The sequence below is a fragment of the Rattus rattus genome, chromosome 9, assembly GCF_011064425.1.
Source record: "Rattus rattus isolate New Zealand chromosome 9, Rrattus_CSIRO_v1, whole genome shotgun sequence".
Classification (NCBI taxonomy): Eukaryota; Metazoa; Chordata; class Mammalia; order Rodentia; family Muridae; genus Rattus; species Rattus rattus.
The window spans coordinates 59,890,807-59,904,281 of NC_046162.1; the positions used below are offsets into that span (position 1 = coordinate 59,890,807).

At 44.4% G+C, this 13,475-nt stretch overlaps 1 protein-coding gene across 2 annotated transcripts in view; it reads right to left on the reverse strand.

Annotated features, from left to right (window-relative positions):
* Dnajc7 (DnaJ heat shock protein family (Hsp40) member C7) overlaps nucleotides 1-13,475 on the reverse strand; it is a 35,471-nt gene that overhangs the window by 6,530 nt on the left and 15,466 nt on the right. The window contains exons 2-9 of one of the 2 annotated variants that reach the window (XM_032912047.1): nucleotides 12,689-12,777; nucleotides 9,330-9,454; nucleotides 8,875-8,988; nucleotides 5,882-5,956; nucleotides 2,210-2,328; nucleotides 1,405-1,558; nucleotides 875-1,039; nucleotides 56-147 (exon numbers count right to left, since the gene is read on the reverse strand). In XM_032912047.1, coding sequence (XP_032767938.1) covers nucleotides 56-147; nucleotides 875-1,039; nucleotides 1,405-1,558; nucleotides 2,210-2,328; nucleotides 5,882-5,956; nucleotides 8,875-8,988; nucleotides 9,330-9,454; nucleotides 12,689-12,777 — 933 coding nt within the window. The remainder of the gene's footprint in view (nucleotides 1-55; nucleotides 148-874; nucleotides 1,040-1,404; nucleotides 1,559-2,209; nucleotides 2,329-5,881; nucleotides 5,957-8,874; nucleotides 8,989-9,329; nucleotides 9,455-12,688; nucleotides 12,778-13,475) is intronic. The other variant, XM_032912048.1, reaches the window with a different exon arrangement.

Below are 13,475 nucleotides of genomic sequence, written 5' to 3' on the forward strand. Positions count from 1 at the left end.
ATTCCCCTAGTTAACCAGTGGCAACCCCGTCCCCCCAGCCCTCCAGAGCACTCACCACTGAGCTCTTCTCAAGTAGGCTTTGACGTAAGTGTCATCAAGCTTCACCGCATTTGTACAGTCTTCTATGGCGTCTTCTAGTTTCCTAAGCTTCAGGAGAAAGAGAGAGGGAGGGAGCGCAATCACACATCGTGTCGCCACTGAAGGAAGAGTCCAGACAATATGAACATGGCTAGATACCTGTCCTACTGTGTTCTTGGTCTTGGTCCCTGGGAAAGTCAGAGGGCTAAATTTCAAACTGGTTTCTTTACTATGAGATAAAGGCCACGCCATTACTGATTAAAGTGCCTCTAGTGTGCCATGTTAGTGTCTAACCAAAACAACAAACAGAAGGGTGGTCCCTGCCCTCTACTCTTCACGGCACAACTACAAAGCCCAGAAAGACTAAAATTGCTACCTACTAGAATTCTACAGAACTAATCTCTCTTATGGTGCAACAGGGCCACAGGAAGACTGCAGTTATTCTCAGCTACCCGTATTCAGTCATTTATCAAAGCTTAATTAACATTGTTAATTTCCTCTGTCTCTTTGCTGAAGAATAAACAAATTCTTGCTCAAATGAGAAGTGACAATACTTATTCAAATGGCACAGACCTGCCAGTTGCTCTCTCTCACAAGAGCAAAAAGACAACTGGGAAAGAACAGGAGGGAATGGTCAGCCAAGCTGCCTCTTAAGCTCTCAACACCACACACAAAAAGGCAGGTTTGTTTCTCAGAAGGCAGTTCCTTACAGGACGAGGGGCACTGTTCTTTTGTCCAGCTTACTCTGGCTGAGCAGATCTCTGAACACCTCTGACACCCCAGATCAAGTGCTTACCTTGGAATTAACCGTACCCCGATTACAGTAGAGTTTAGCATTTGTTTTGATGTTGTTGGGATCTATCCCCAAGGCTTCTGTGTACAGTTCATATGCTAGCTTGTAATTCCCTTCCTTAAAGGCTTTATTCCCATCTTCTTTCTTGGCTTTAAGGGCTTTGGCATTCTGGAGAAGAGCAAGGGGTGGTCAATTCAGTCCACATAGCCTCAGGCCACTCTTTCTCAGCGTTTTCTCTCTCTCACCTCCAGCTGTCTGCTAGGACACAGCCCCTTGCATGCATGGCCCCCTCAGGGAAGTTTCAACAAACTGGCAAGAGGAGCTGTCACATTCCCACGGGTCTCACTTCTTCAACTCTAGCTAGCTCTTTACTCCCTTCTCCTCCCACTTTGAGAGCAGGGATGGAACCTAGGGCCCCAGGCATGACAGTGTGCCACCTCCTCACCTTACTGAGCCCTGGTCTCACTCATAAGATATGAGAGGAAGTTTTATCCCCACTTTCAGATTCTCAGAACACAAGGCTTAGAACTTACTCTACAAGCAAGACAAGCCTTCTCGTGGTCAGGAGCCATCCTGAGAGCCTGTACAAAAAACTGCACTGCCTTCTCAATACAGTCTTCATAATAAAGGCAAAGACCCCGGACATACAGAGCATCAGCATTGGTGGAATCCATTCGTAAAATGTCACTGTAACAAAGAGACCAACACCTTCAGCTGTGGTGCACAATGTCTTGACCATTCCCACCATCTGGGATCAAACTGTTTCTCAATCATGGCTCTAGTATTCAAAGTTCATCCACAGGTGACTAGAGCCCCAAGAACAAACCTTGTTAAAATAAACTACATCATTTATCTTTAATACGTTTTTCTTTCTTCACTCTCCCCCATCCCCAGCAGTGCCAGGGACTGAGAAAGGATGCAATATGGATAGATTAAGAGTTTCCTGGAATAGAAAGGACTGCATTCAACCGACCCAGGCCAGTGAGATTACTCACTGGCTAAGAGCATTTGCTGCCAAGCATGATGATCTAAATTCAGTTCCCCAACCTTGCATAGAATGCAAAGAGAGAACCAACTCCCATAGAGTCATGCTTCTCTCTGGGAGTGTATGAAAACAGGGATTAAACAAATTCAGACTCGTTAAGTTCTTTCACACACGGCTCAAGCACCGCTGCTGCACCCTACACACCTTGTGGGTCGTGGATCTAACCTGCTTTAACCTTTGGCTTTATGCTCCAGGAAGGCATGAACAACCCTAGTCAACACTCACAGCCCCCAGGCAGCAAGCAGCCAGTAGTCCACTCTGCATTTCAGTAATGAACTGGCTAGACCGCATACCTGGCCACAAACTGTGCTTCTGGGTATCGACCAAGCATCGCTAAGCATTCTGCTTTGAGGATTTTGAATCGATGGCAGGCAGGGGCAAATTCTAGGGCACGGTCCATGCAGAAAACAACCTAAGGGAAGAGGAAAGCAAGTTAGCTCTTCAACTCCAGAAGTTGCCTTCACTTGAGTTTGCTCAAAGACATCACTGTTGGTTGGTGCAATAATATCAAAGCTTCCTCACATCCATTCCATGAAAACAGTGGAGTCACACAACAGCTAACGCTAAGTATGTCATTCATTACCCATGGAGTAGTAAGTGATATCATTACCTTTACTGTAGTGATGAGAAGACTAAGGAGCAGAGAACAAAGCAAGGCTCTAGGTCACTCAAAGATCCATCTTAAATACAGTAGGATGCCAGAGCCTCTAACCTTAACCAAGAAAGCAGCCTCCATCACTGTGACCCCACAGTGACTATGATCAAAGCTCACATTCTTCTCACAGACATAATTTACTATTTTCACTGTCTGTCAGGCTTTAGCTCTCAAGTGAGACAAGAATAGCAAGAACCACCTGGCACAGGCTGAGTGCTGCACACAGAACAGAAACTGAGGCACACACGCCACCTCTTCCTGTGACAACAGCTTCACATATTTAAAAGACAGAGGGAGGGAGATGAGCCTGGAGAGATGACTTAGATGTTAAGGGCACTGGCTGTTCTTCCAGAAGACTTGGTTGGGTTCAATTCCCAGAACCCATATGGTGGCTCACAATTGTCTGTAACTTCAGTCCCAAGGGATCCAAATAGGGTATTCAATGCTCTCCTCTGGTCTATAAGGGTTCCAGGTATGCACAAAGTACACAGACATACATAGAGGCAAAATATTCATGCAAATAAATACATTTTTGGAAACATTAAGAAAAAAAGCAGTTTTAGTGTGCAGCTCTAGGTGGTCTGCAATTCACCATATAGTTCAGGCTGGCCTTGAACTCACAGAGATCTAGCTGTTTCTGCGTCCTGGGTACTGGGATTAAAGCACATCTTGTTACTGAGTTGACACTTACTTCAGTATAAAATCCCACAGTGTACTAGCTAGCTATAAGGATTCTAATGGAGGTCACATTACTACCACACTAGGCTGCTCCGTGTAAATCACAAGTCAGCCTCTTTATCAAAGCTACAGTGAGCTCACTCTGTCGGACACACAGCTCTCCATGAATTCATCTTTCCCATAACTTTCTTCTCTGAGCTCTCATTTCTTATTTAGCTGCTATTCCTGGGATCTCCTCACTAAATCACATTCTCCCTAAGAACAAGGACCAAAGGAGAAATGTGCAATTAAGGGACACGGTTGGGGGTTGGGGTTGGGGATTTAGCTCAGTAGTAGAGCTCTTGCCTAGCAAGCACAAGGCCCTGGGTTTGGTCCCCAGCTCCGGGGGTGGGGGGGTGGGGGTGGGGGAGAGACACACCGTTACCTCTAAGACTCTGAGTATGAATTCTAAAAGCAAGGAAAGGCAACTTCCATTTTGTAGACTGATAGGATATACTTCATTGCTCTAAAGAGGAATGCACTAATATTCCATGTATCCTGTAGAAAGACCTCCAAGACCTATGCAGAGTACCTATAAAAGGTACATAATATGAACAGTGCACTTCCTTCATGCAAACAAAACTAAATGTCTGTATTTGATGTATGTACAACATGGTACAGGAAAAGGCTGGAGACAACAGTTCAGTGGTAGAACTTGACACTGAGCCCTACCCCAGCACTGGGGTCAGGTAGGAGAGTGAAGAGGCAGACCAGAGGGCCTGTTTGAAGGAACACTCATCACTAATATCCTCTCATGCTTCTTATTTCTACTAAGAAGAGGGTCTATTCAAAAATTGAGATTAAAAACACCTGCCAAGGTGGGTGCAATTGCAGGCAGATCTCTGTGAGTTCAAGGCCAGCCTGGTCTACACAGCCAGTTATAAGACAGCCAGGGCTACATTGAGTCCTTATCTCAAAAAGGAAAACCCACAAGCAAGAAAGAAAACACTGAGCAGTCTACTGACACTTCCTGTCCTGCCAATGCAGCAAGGACAAGATGGCACTCCTTTAGTGGCACTGGTCACTGAAGTTCTAAGGGCAGTAATAACAACTGAGGTACTGATTTCTTCAAACTGTTAAAGAATGAGACGAAGAGGAAGAGCCAGTGGACAGTTGAGCAGCCACACCCTTTGGCTCCACAAGGACAACGTCCTATGCAGAGCTGGCCCTGCTCGTATGAGGAGTCATCAGTTGAGGCCCAGCAATGCTTATTTCCACCCCCACCACGTCCCCAGGAGGGACAGCTGCAGGCAAAGAAGATCTTTGTTTCTTCCAAGTTCATCTGTTTCCCCTGCCAGGATCATAATTCTTCATTTGTGACATCACCATGAGCTAGAGTGGGGGGGCTGGGATGTCAGAAACAGAGGATTCTGTCACAAACTCAGGATTCTGGCTCCAGAGTGAGCAAGAGAGAAAAGAAACCCAAAAGACTGCCTGCCTTTCAGGACAAAGCTTTTGCCTATGTGAGCCTCAGGGGAAAAAAAAAAAAACAAAAACGTGACAGTAGTTAGAACTGCTTTCCAAATTGTACACACACACACACACACACACACACACAGAGGAATCACACTACAAAGACATTATGATTATCAAAACCAATGGGCAGAAGACAGTAGGTTAATGTTAGGGTTTTGCATAAACTAGTCAGATATATTGATTCACAAATAAAAGCCTCACAGTGTGAAAGTCAAAAAGGAAGCTAATTTGTTCCCCAAAAATCTTCTGAACACTTCTGCTACTGAAAGCCCTACAAACCCCTACACATGATGCCCAGCTCCTCCCCTGGACTAATCACCTTGCTGAAGGAGCCCACAAATCTCCTGATAAGGATTTCTTACCTCTGTCAATCTGCTTCCTACTTTCATTTTTTATTGAAAGCTAGTTCTCGATACTATATAAGAAACAGGAGGATCAATGCTTCAAGCTTAACTACAAGTTCTAGAAAAATCTTGGAACTTTCACAATTGTTCCCTATTTCAGATACACCAACCCCTTTAACACACAGATTGTCAGAACCCACCACACACTGTGAGGTTTACTAAAGCCTAACAGCGAGCTGGGTGTAGTGGCAGCAGAGGACCGCCAACTTTCAGGCCAGCTTGAACTGCACACAAACCCCAAAATAACATCCAAAAGGGAGCAGTGGCTCAGGCTGTAATCCTAGCCCTTTGAAGCTGGGGCTGGCCGACTGTGGCAGAAAGGTGATGGTAACAGGTTACATACACTCCAAAAATGTAACAAGGGTTTCTCCCCACTCTTATTTATAGCATTTACTCCATTAGAAGCAAGTTCAACATCATAATCAGATAAACATGGATTAATCAACCCCTCCCAATATTTATTCCCAGCTGGTTTTTCCTTCATTAATTAATTAGTACAGCTCTGAGACACTACCTAACATAACCAACAGGAATATAAGCAAGGTGGTTTTTGCTCCTAACTGAAAAGTCAAATAAAGTTAAGAAAGAGACTTAGCAAAAAATACTTTTAAGAGAGAAAAAGTCAAAGCCAAATCGAATGACAGTGCTCTAGTCTAGATTGTTCTGTATCATCTCAGCACAGAGGCGGTGGGCTGCAGTCACTTCTACTTTACCTTCCGGAAATCTCGCTTTTCAAAATCCACTTCTGCTATTTTCTCATACTCCATGACCGCATTGGCATTCTTGAACTACACCAGGAAAAGAAGGGAAGTTTAGGTTGAACAATCATGAAAGCCACTAAGGCCCTAGTGAATTCCTTCTATCAAGAATATCCCTGAAGGAGGGGGTGGGTGTGGTGGTGCACGACTTTAATCCCAGCACTCATGAGGCAGATCTCTGTGAGTTCAAGGCCGGCTTGGTCTACAAACCAAGTCCAGGAGAGCCAGGGCTACCCTGAGACACCTTGTCTTGCTTGATAAGACCCCTTCCCCACCGGAATAAAAAAAAGGAAAGAAAGAGAAAGAGAGAGAGAATATTATTGAGGCCAGGTATGGTAGCACACACCTGTAATCCTGGCACTCAAGAGGTAGCAGGCAGATTTCTTAGAGTTTGAGGCCAGCCTGGTCTACATAGTGAATTCCAGAACAGTCAGAACTATATAGTGAGACGTCTTAACAACACAACTTTTTAAAATCACAGAAGTTGGGCATGGTGGCTGAAAGGAAAAAGTTTAAAATTACCCCCTAGACAAAAGTTGAAGCCAAAAGCGGGCCCTGGAACTGCCTGTTCCAGAAACTAGCTGATCACAGAAAGAGTAATTGTACCAGCTAGTTCAGCCACTTTGTTCCAGAAACTAGCTAACCATAATAGTAGCTGACCATAATAGCAGCTGACCATAGTAGCAGGAACTGGTTAACCATAAAGTTAGATTAAAATCTTAAAGAACAATCATGAGAAACAGGAGGTTCTTCCTTGTGATTCGGTATGGTTTTTCCTTTAAATACCCCTTCTCCCAATCATTCGAGGTCGAACTCCTCTACTCCTGTGTGGCATACGAGTCTCGACCCCAGTGCACTGGTTTCTGTCGTCCCTATCAATAAACCTCTTATTGATTGCATCAAGATCGGTCTCTCGTGAGTTCTTGCGTTATCCCGAGACTTGAGTGAGGGTCTCCCCACTTTGGGGGTCTTTCAGTGGCAAGCACCTTTAATCCCAGCACTTAAAAGAGAGAGGCAGGTACATTTCTGTGAGTTTATGGCCAGCTATACCTACACAGCTATATAGTGAAACTCTACCTCAAAAAAGAAAGAAGGAAAAAAAGAATCACATCAAAAAGCCAGGCATGGTGCTGCATGTCTGTAATGTCAGCACTCAGGAGGGGAATAGCAAGTTTGAGGTTAACCTGGATTACGTAGAAATCAGACAGAGATGCAGCTACAAAGAGACCTGGTCTTAAAACCCAGTAAAAGGGGTGGGGAGAGCATGGGGCAGGGCACAGGAGAGATGGCTCAATGTTTGAGGGCTCTGGCTGCTCTTCCACATACTGAGTTTAGTCCCAGCTTATAACTTGTTAACTCCACCCCAGGGGATTTGATACCCTCTTCTGGCTTCTGAAGGCACAGATATACAGGTGGCATGCATATATATGCAAATATAATAAACAAAATCAAGGTTAGGGAGATGTTTCAGCGTGTAAACACTCGCTATACAAGTGCGAAGACCTGAGGTCAAATCCCATAACCCATGTTGAACCCGTCATGGCACTGTGCATATATAAACCCAGTGCTGCTAAGGCAAGACGGATGGGAACACCAGAATCTCCAGTTAGCTGAGAGTATGGACAAGCAAACAAGAGACCCTATCTTGTGGGCCACTGTAGTGTTCACTGTAATCCCAACCCTTGAGAGGCAAAGGGCAGCCTGGTCTATACATCCAGCTCCAGGTCATTCACAGGTATATAAAGAGGCTCTTGTCTCAAAGACAAAAAACTAGAGACACTGTTTCAAACAAGGTAGAGCATGAGAACTGATCTTCCAGGCAATAACCCTGACCTCCAACATGGCTGCCAGAGCCAGTGTACAGTACAAATTCCATAACAGCCTAGGATACACTGAGAAACCTTGCCTCAAAAAACAAAACCTCCACTCCAAGGAAAATATTAAACATTTCCTCAAAAAGCTGGTGACAGGTTCTGGAGAGATGGCTCAGCACTGGCTGCTCTTCCAGAGGACCTGGGTTCAAGTCCTAGCAACCACACATGGTGGCTCACACCTGTTTATAACTCCATTTCCAAAAGGTCCCATAGAGCAATACACATAAAAATAGTGACAAATAGACCTTTCCAGTATGTAGACAGATGAGGCCAGTTAGCCTGGACTACATGAAGGCACATTTTTTGTCTTGTTTTGAGACAAGGTCTCATGTAGCCTGGGCTAGCCTTAAACTTGTCATGTAGCTGCAGATGGTCTTGAACTGGTCCTTCAGTTTCCATCGCCTAAGTGCTGGGATTCCAAAGTATGCACCACCACATATGGTTTTATTGGGAATGGAGATCAAAACCAGGGCCTCATCCACACTAGGTGAGCACTCTTTCCAGTGAGGTATATTTCTGGCATCGAGGCCCTATCTTTTAAAAGAAAATAGAAAATGGCAAGACCCCACTTTTTTGTTTAATGTGGAATTCCTGTCAGGAATATGGACAACGTAAGCCAGGGGTTGGGCAGTTTTGAGATGCTCACTAAAATGTGTCCAGGTACCTACCACACAATGGCGCAACTGAAAGATGTGTGTTGCCAGCTTAAGCCACGTCTGAACATACACCAATTCTTTCCGACAGCACCGAGGTCTGAACCCCAGGCTCAGAACATGCTAGACGAATGTTCTATAACTTAGCTACAACCCAGCTTTGAATTTCTTCAGAAACTTTATTACTGAGTCCCTTGAAGCATTAGACCTATAGACCAGTCATCTCAGAAGTTTTCCACTTTTTACAAACTGAAAATTTATTCAACAGTTGAGGAAACAGAGTCCCAAAGACTACGAGATTTGCCTAAAGTCTGCTAAGTGCAGCTGCTGATGGAGTGGGACTGTCAGCCCTGCCTTACTGGGTCAGTATTCTTTCTAGACGCAGGCACCGCCACCTCTCACAGGAACAGATGAGACCTACCTCCTGCTGTGCCTGGGCATTTTTATGATCCAGTTCTAGGGCTCTTTGGAAACTGCGACATGCTGCCATTGCATTCCCAAGTGAGAGATGGCACTTGCCTTCTCGGAGGTGTCCCTAGAAGAAAGAGCACAAAGGAAGGAAAGAAACATGACTGCACAGGCAGAAAGAAATCAACACAACAGCAAACAGTCGAGACACCAACACACAGTGAAAAGGCTAGCGCAGGTGTTGTCAACGGGAGCACTCTACCTTCAGGGGACACTGTCACAACTAGGTTGTGGCTGTCACAGTGAAAAGAGGAAGTGCTCCTGATGGTTAGCAGCTATAGGGCAGAGACACTGTAGAACATTCTGTAATGCTCAGAACAGCACTCATTTGTAGGACTGAGAAACCCTGGGGTAGAGCAACACAACTGTATAGACACTTGATCTTCACCAAAGGGCTACACTACATACCCGGACAAAACTGTCATCCAGCCTCACTGACTGCTGCGCATCTCCAAGAGCTTCCCGGAACCGTCCAAGCATCATCAATGTGGCTGCTCGATTACCGTAATAGCTGGCATTTTTAGGACACATATCTATAGGACAGATAATAGAACATAAAAAGTTCAGCACAGAGGGCTGGAGAGATGACGGCTCAGTGGCTAAGAGCACTTGTTGTTCTTACAGAGGACTTGGATTTGAGTCCCAGGACCTGCATGGTGGATCACAAGCATCTGTAATGCCAGTTCTATGAGATTCGACACCCGCACCAAACACGCATGTGATGTACATACATACATGTAAAATACTCAAAACACATAAAATAAAAACCAAAAATATAAAATATGTAAAAAGAAAGTTTAGCTGGGTATAGTGATTCACCCTTTAATCCCAGCACTACAGAGACAGCAGCAGCAGATCTCTACAAGTCTAAGACCAGTCTAGTCTACAGAGCCAGTTCCAAGGCAGCCAAGGCTACACAGTAAGACCCTGACTCAGACAAAACAAAACAAAGCTCAGCACAGGCTCCTGATCTTACGTACGGGTTACCTCTCCAAGGGTTAGTTCACGGGAGGCCTAGAGAGATGTTTCGGAGCTAAATTTGTCAGAGGGTGAGCATCCACATCAAGGTCTCCAGAAGCCAAGTAAAGCCTGGGCAAGTACAGTGACTTGCCTGGGACTCCAGCCTTGACGGGAGAGAAGGGGCCTCCAAACAAACTCGCTCTCAAGGCCAATCCTATTAATTAGCTCCAGAGTCGCCTGAGTCACTGCCTCTGTGAATGACACAGAAAAGCAATCTCCAACCCACACGCTCGTACTCATGTTTTTGTTCTCGTTCACTCCCCACCCCACCCCCATGCCCGTGCGTGTGCATACACACACCAAAAGAGTGTGTGTTGGGACAATAAGAGAATTATGTCAAGAAAATCAAACAAACATGTTGAAGGAGCTAGGACATAGGAAGCTAAAGCAGGATTTCTGTCAGTTCCAGGCCAGTCTGTCTCAAATGAAATCTCAGAGCCAGGCACATGCCTTTAATCCCAGCACTCAAGGCAGAGCCGGGAAGCTCTCGGAGAGTTCCAAGACAGCCAGGCTATTATTATGCAGAGAAATTCTGTCTCAAAAATCCAAAGTCAAAACCAACAAACAAAACCATTAAAATTATTTTGAGATATCTGCTCATCCCAATCAAAGTGACTATCAACAAAGTTGACAATAACTGTTGGAGAGGATTTGGAGAAAACTTAATCACTGTAGGGGGAGTACAATTTAATACAGCCAATGTGGAAACCAACTTGGAGAGTTCTGAAAACATTAAAGATATAACTGCCACAAGGCCCAGCTCTTTCTTTCCTGGGTATATGTACATATCTACTGCTGCCTTATATATATGGATCCTGTTCTGCTCTTTTTTCTTTTTTTTTTTTATTCTTTTTTTCGGAGCTGGGGACCGAACCCAGGGCCTTGTGCTTGCTAGGCAAGCGCTCTACCACTGAGCTAAATTCCCAACCCCTCTGCTCTTAATAAAAATGCAGTCACAAAAATGAAGACCTTAGAATGTGTAATACTAGGACACATAAACTCAGAAAAAGAAAAAAATCTTTAACTTACATACACATATAAACAAATGTACGTGTGGGTATAGTATAATATGCAGAAAGAGAACAAGAAAGGCAGCTGTCTGGCCTGAGTAGAAGCCGAATGCAGGTGATGACAGGAGCTATGGAAGAGGGTATATTATACCTCATAATATGGATGAGGTGTTTTTTTCTAGTTCTAATTGTATCACAGAGTTTTTTGGTTTTGGTAGTGGGAAAGTTTATTAAACATTTATTTGACAGAGAAAGTGTAAAAATCTAACGTGACGATCCACAGTGTCAGAATGCCTATTGTAATTATAGGGGGTCTGGGTAATTTTATCGCGTTGTGACTTTTATTTCCAACTTTATTTAAAAACAAACAAACAAACAAACAATAAAGTTGATTTTAAAAAAGAGGGCCAGCCTCAGCAGGTAAAGGCGCTTGTCATCAAGCCTGATGACCCGAGATTTCACATGGTCCACTGTTGGGAGTGATGTCCTTAAAACCCCCCATTATTAATGTTAATATTAGAGTTAGAGTTAAGTATGGCTGGGTTCATGGGAAATCCCCAGCCAGCTGCAGAAGACTAATACAAATCTGGTGGTCAAGATGCCTAATGATATGACAAACTTGTGACCTTTCTGACATCCTGTTGATGTCAGCCGATTGCCTGACCACAAGAGCTGTGTCCTTGGCTTTTGTGGATGTTTCCCACTTCCCCTCTCCCTTTGTTATCCCTGCTATGGTATAAATTCAGCCTTGGGAAAAAATAAATTTGTCCCCTTGATCAGACTGTTGTCTTGGCATCTTTTTTCATGTCTCTTGTCCCCCATTCTCTCCTAGGTGGTCCCCAACCTCCGCTGACTGCCCTGCAGGCCGGGTCAGTCCACATGGCGAAGGGAAATAACCAGCTTCAGCAAGTTATCCTGAGTCCCACACATATGCCATAGCAAGCACTTACGCATGCGTACACACACGCATGTACACACACACACTCACACAAGTAATAATGATAAAAGGCTGAGGGGTGAACAGGGAGTAGAGAGCAAGTGAAAGCCCAGGACTGCACAAAACCCCCTTCCATGTTGACACTCTCTTCAAAGGTCATGGGCAAACTAGAAGGGAAATGATGCATCCATTTTTAAAGTTATAGCTCTAGGGGCTGGCCTGGAGCACAAAGGTAGAGCCACTTTACATAGGAATTTAGAAAGGCCTGATCTCATCCCCAGCACCACCACAACACAACAGAAGAGAAAAGCTACAGCACTGAACTGTTTTGGGGGGTGGAGAAGGCCAATGTGCTTAGTGAACTGTGGCTTGTTTGTAACATGTACAAGCTCAATGCCGTCTGTGTTCATGGCCATCTTCAATTGAAAGTTCAATGCTGGTCTACATGAAACTGCCTTAAAAGTAAATAAAACACGCTGGCATGTTAAGACATGTTAAGAACGTGGAGATTAGGGGTTGGGGATTTAGCTCAGTGGTAGAGCGCTTGCCTAGGAAGGCATAAGGCCCTGGGTTCGGTCCCCAGCTCAAAAAAAAAAGAACCAAAAAAAAAAAAAAAAAAAAAAGAACGTGGAGATTAGACTCATTTTTGTTTCCTAAGATAGAGAAGGAAGCACCAACCATCGGATGCATATGCTAGGCATTGTAGCCAGAATCACTGATCCCAAGGATGAGTGAGTCGTGAGCTTAGGCAGGAACCATTTATACATCTGGCAAGTCAATCTCCCGGCTGCACTTCTTACCTATGGCTTTTGTATAATAGTTATAAGCTTCGTTGTAGTCCTTCTTAGCGTAATATGCATTCCCTTGTTCCTTGAAGGATTCTGCTTCCCTGAAAAGGAAAAGGAGAGTCACATCACCAGGCTTCAGGGATGAGCTCAGAAGAGCCGAGCTTCATGTTAGCATGAGACTGGAAATGATTTATACATATGTCCAACAGGCCAATAGACCCAAAAGAGGTCCAATGAAGTCATCTAGTCCATTTACGACCTATTCAGAGACATTCAAATGAAATCAGGAAAACTCCTTTCAGCCGGGCATGGCAGTTCCCACTTGAAATCCCAAGTTTCATGGTAGTTTGGAGAGGCTGAGACAAAAACAAAACAAAACAAAACAAAACAAAACAAAACAAAAAAACTGTGATTTTGGGGCCAGCCTGTGCTACAGGCTCAAAAACACAACACATTACTACAAAACAAAACCTGCCAGGTAAGGTATCAAATGTCTGCAATCCTAGCACTTGGGATATAGAGTCAGGAGATCAGGGTTTCAAAGCCAACTCTGGTTACACATCAAGTTTGAGGACATCTGCATTATTTGAGATCTAGTGTCTAAAAACAAAACCAGGGGCTAGAGAGATGGTCCTCTTGTGGAGGACCTAGGTTCAGTTCCAAGCACTCACATGGTAGCTTACAAACAATGATTTGTAATTCCAGTTATGCAACTCAATATCCTCTTCTTACATCTGAACGCATCAGGAGCACAAGCAGTGCATATCCACACTTGTAGGCAAAACACTCATACACATAA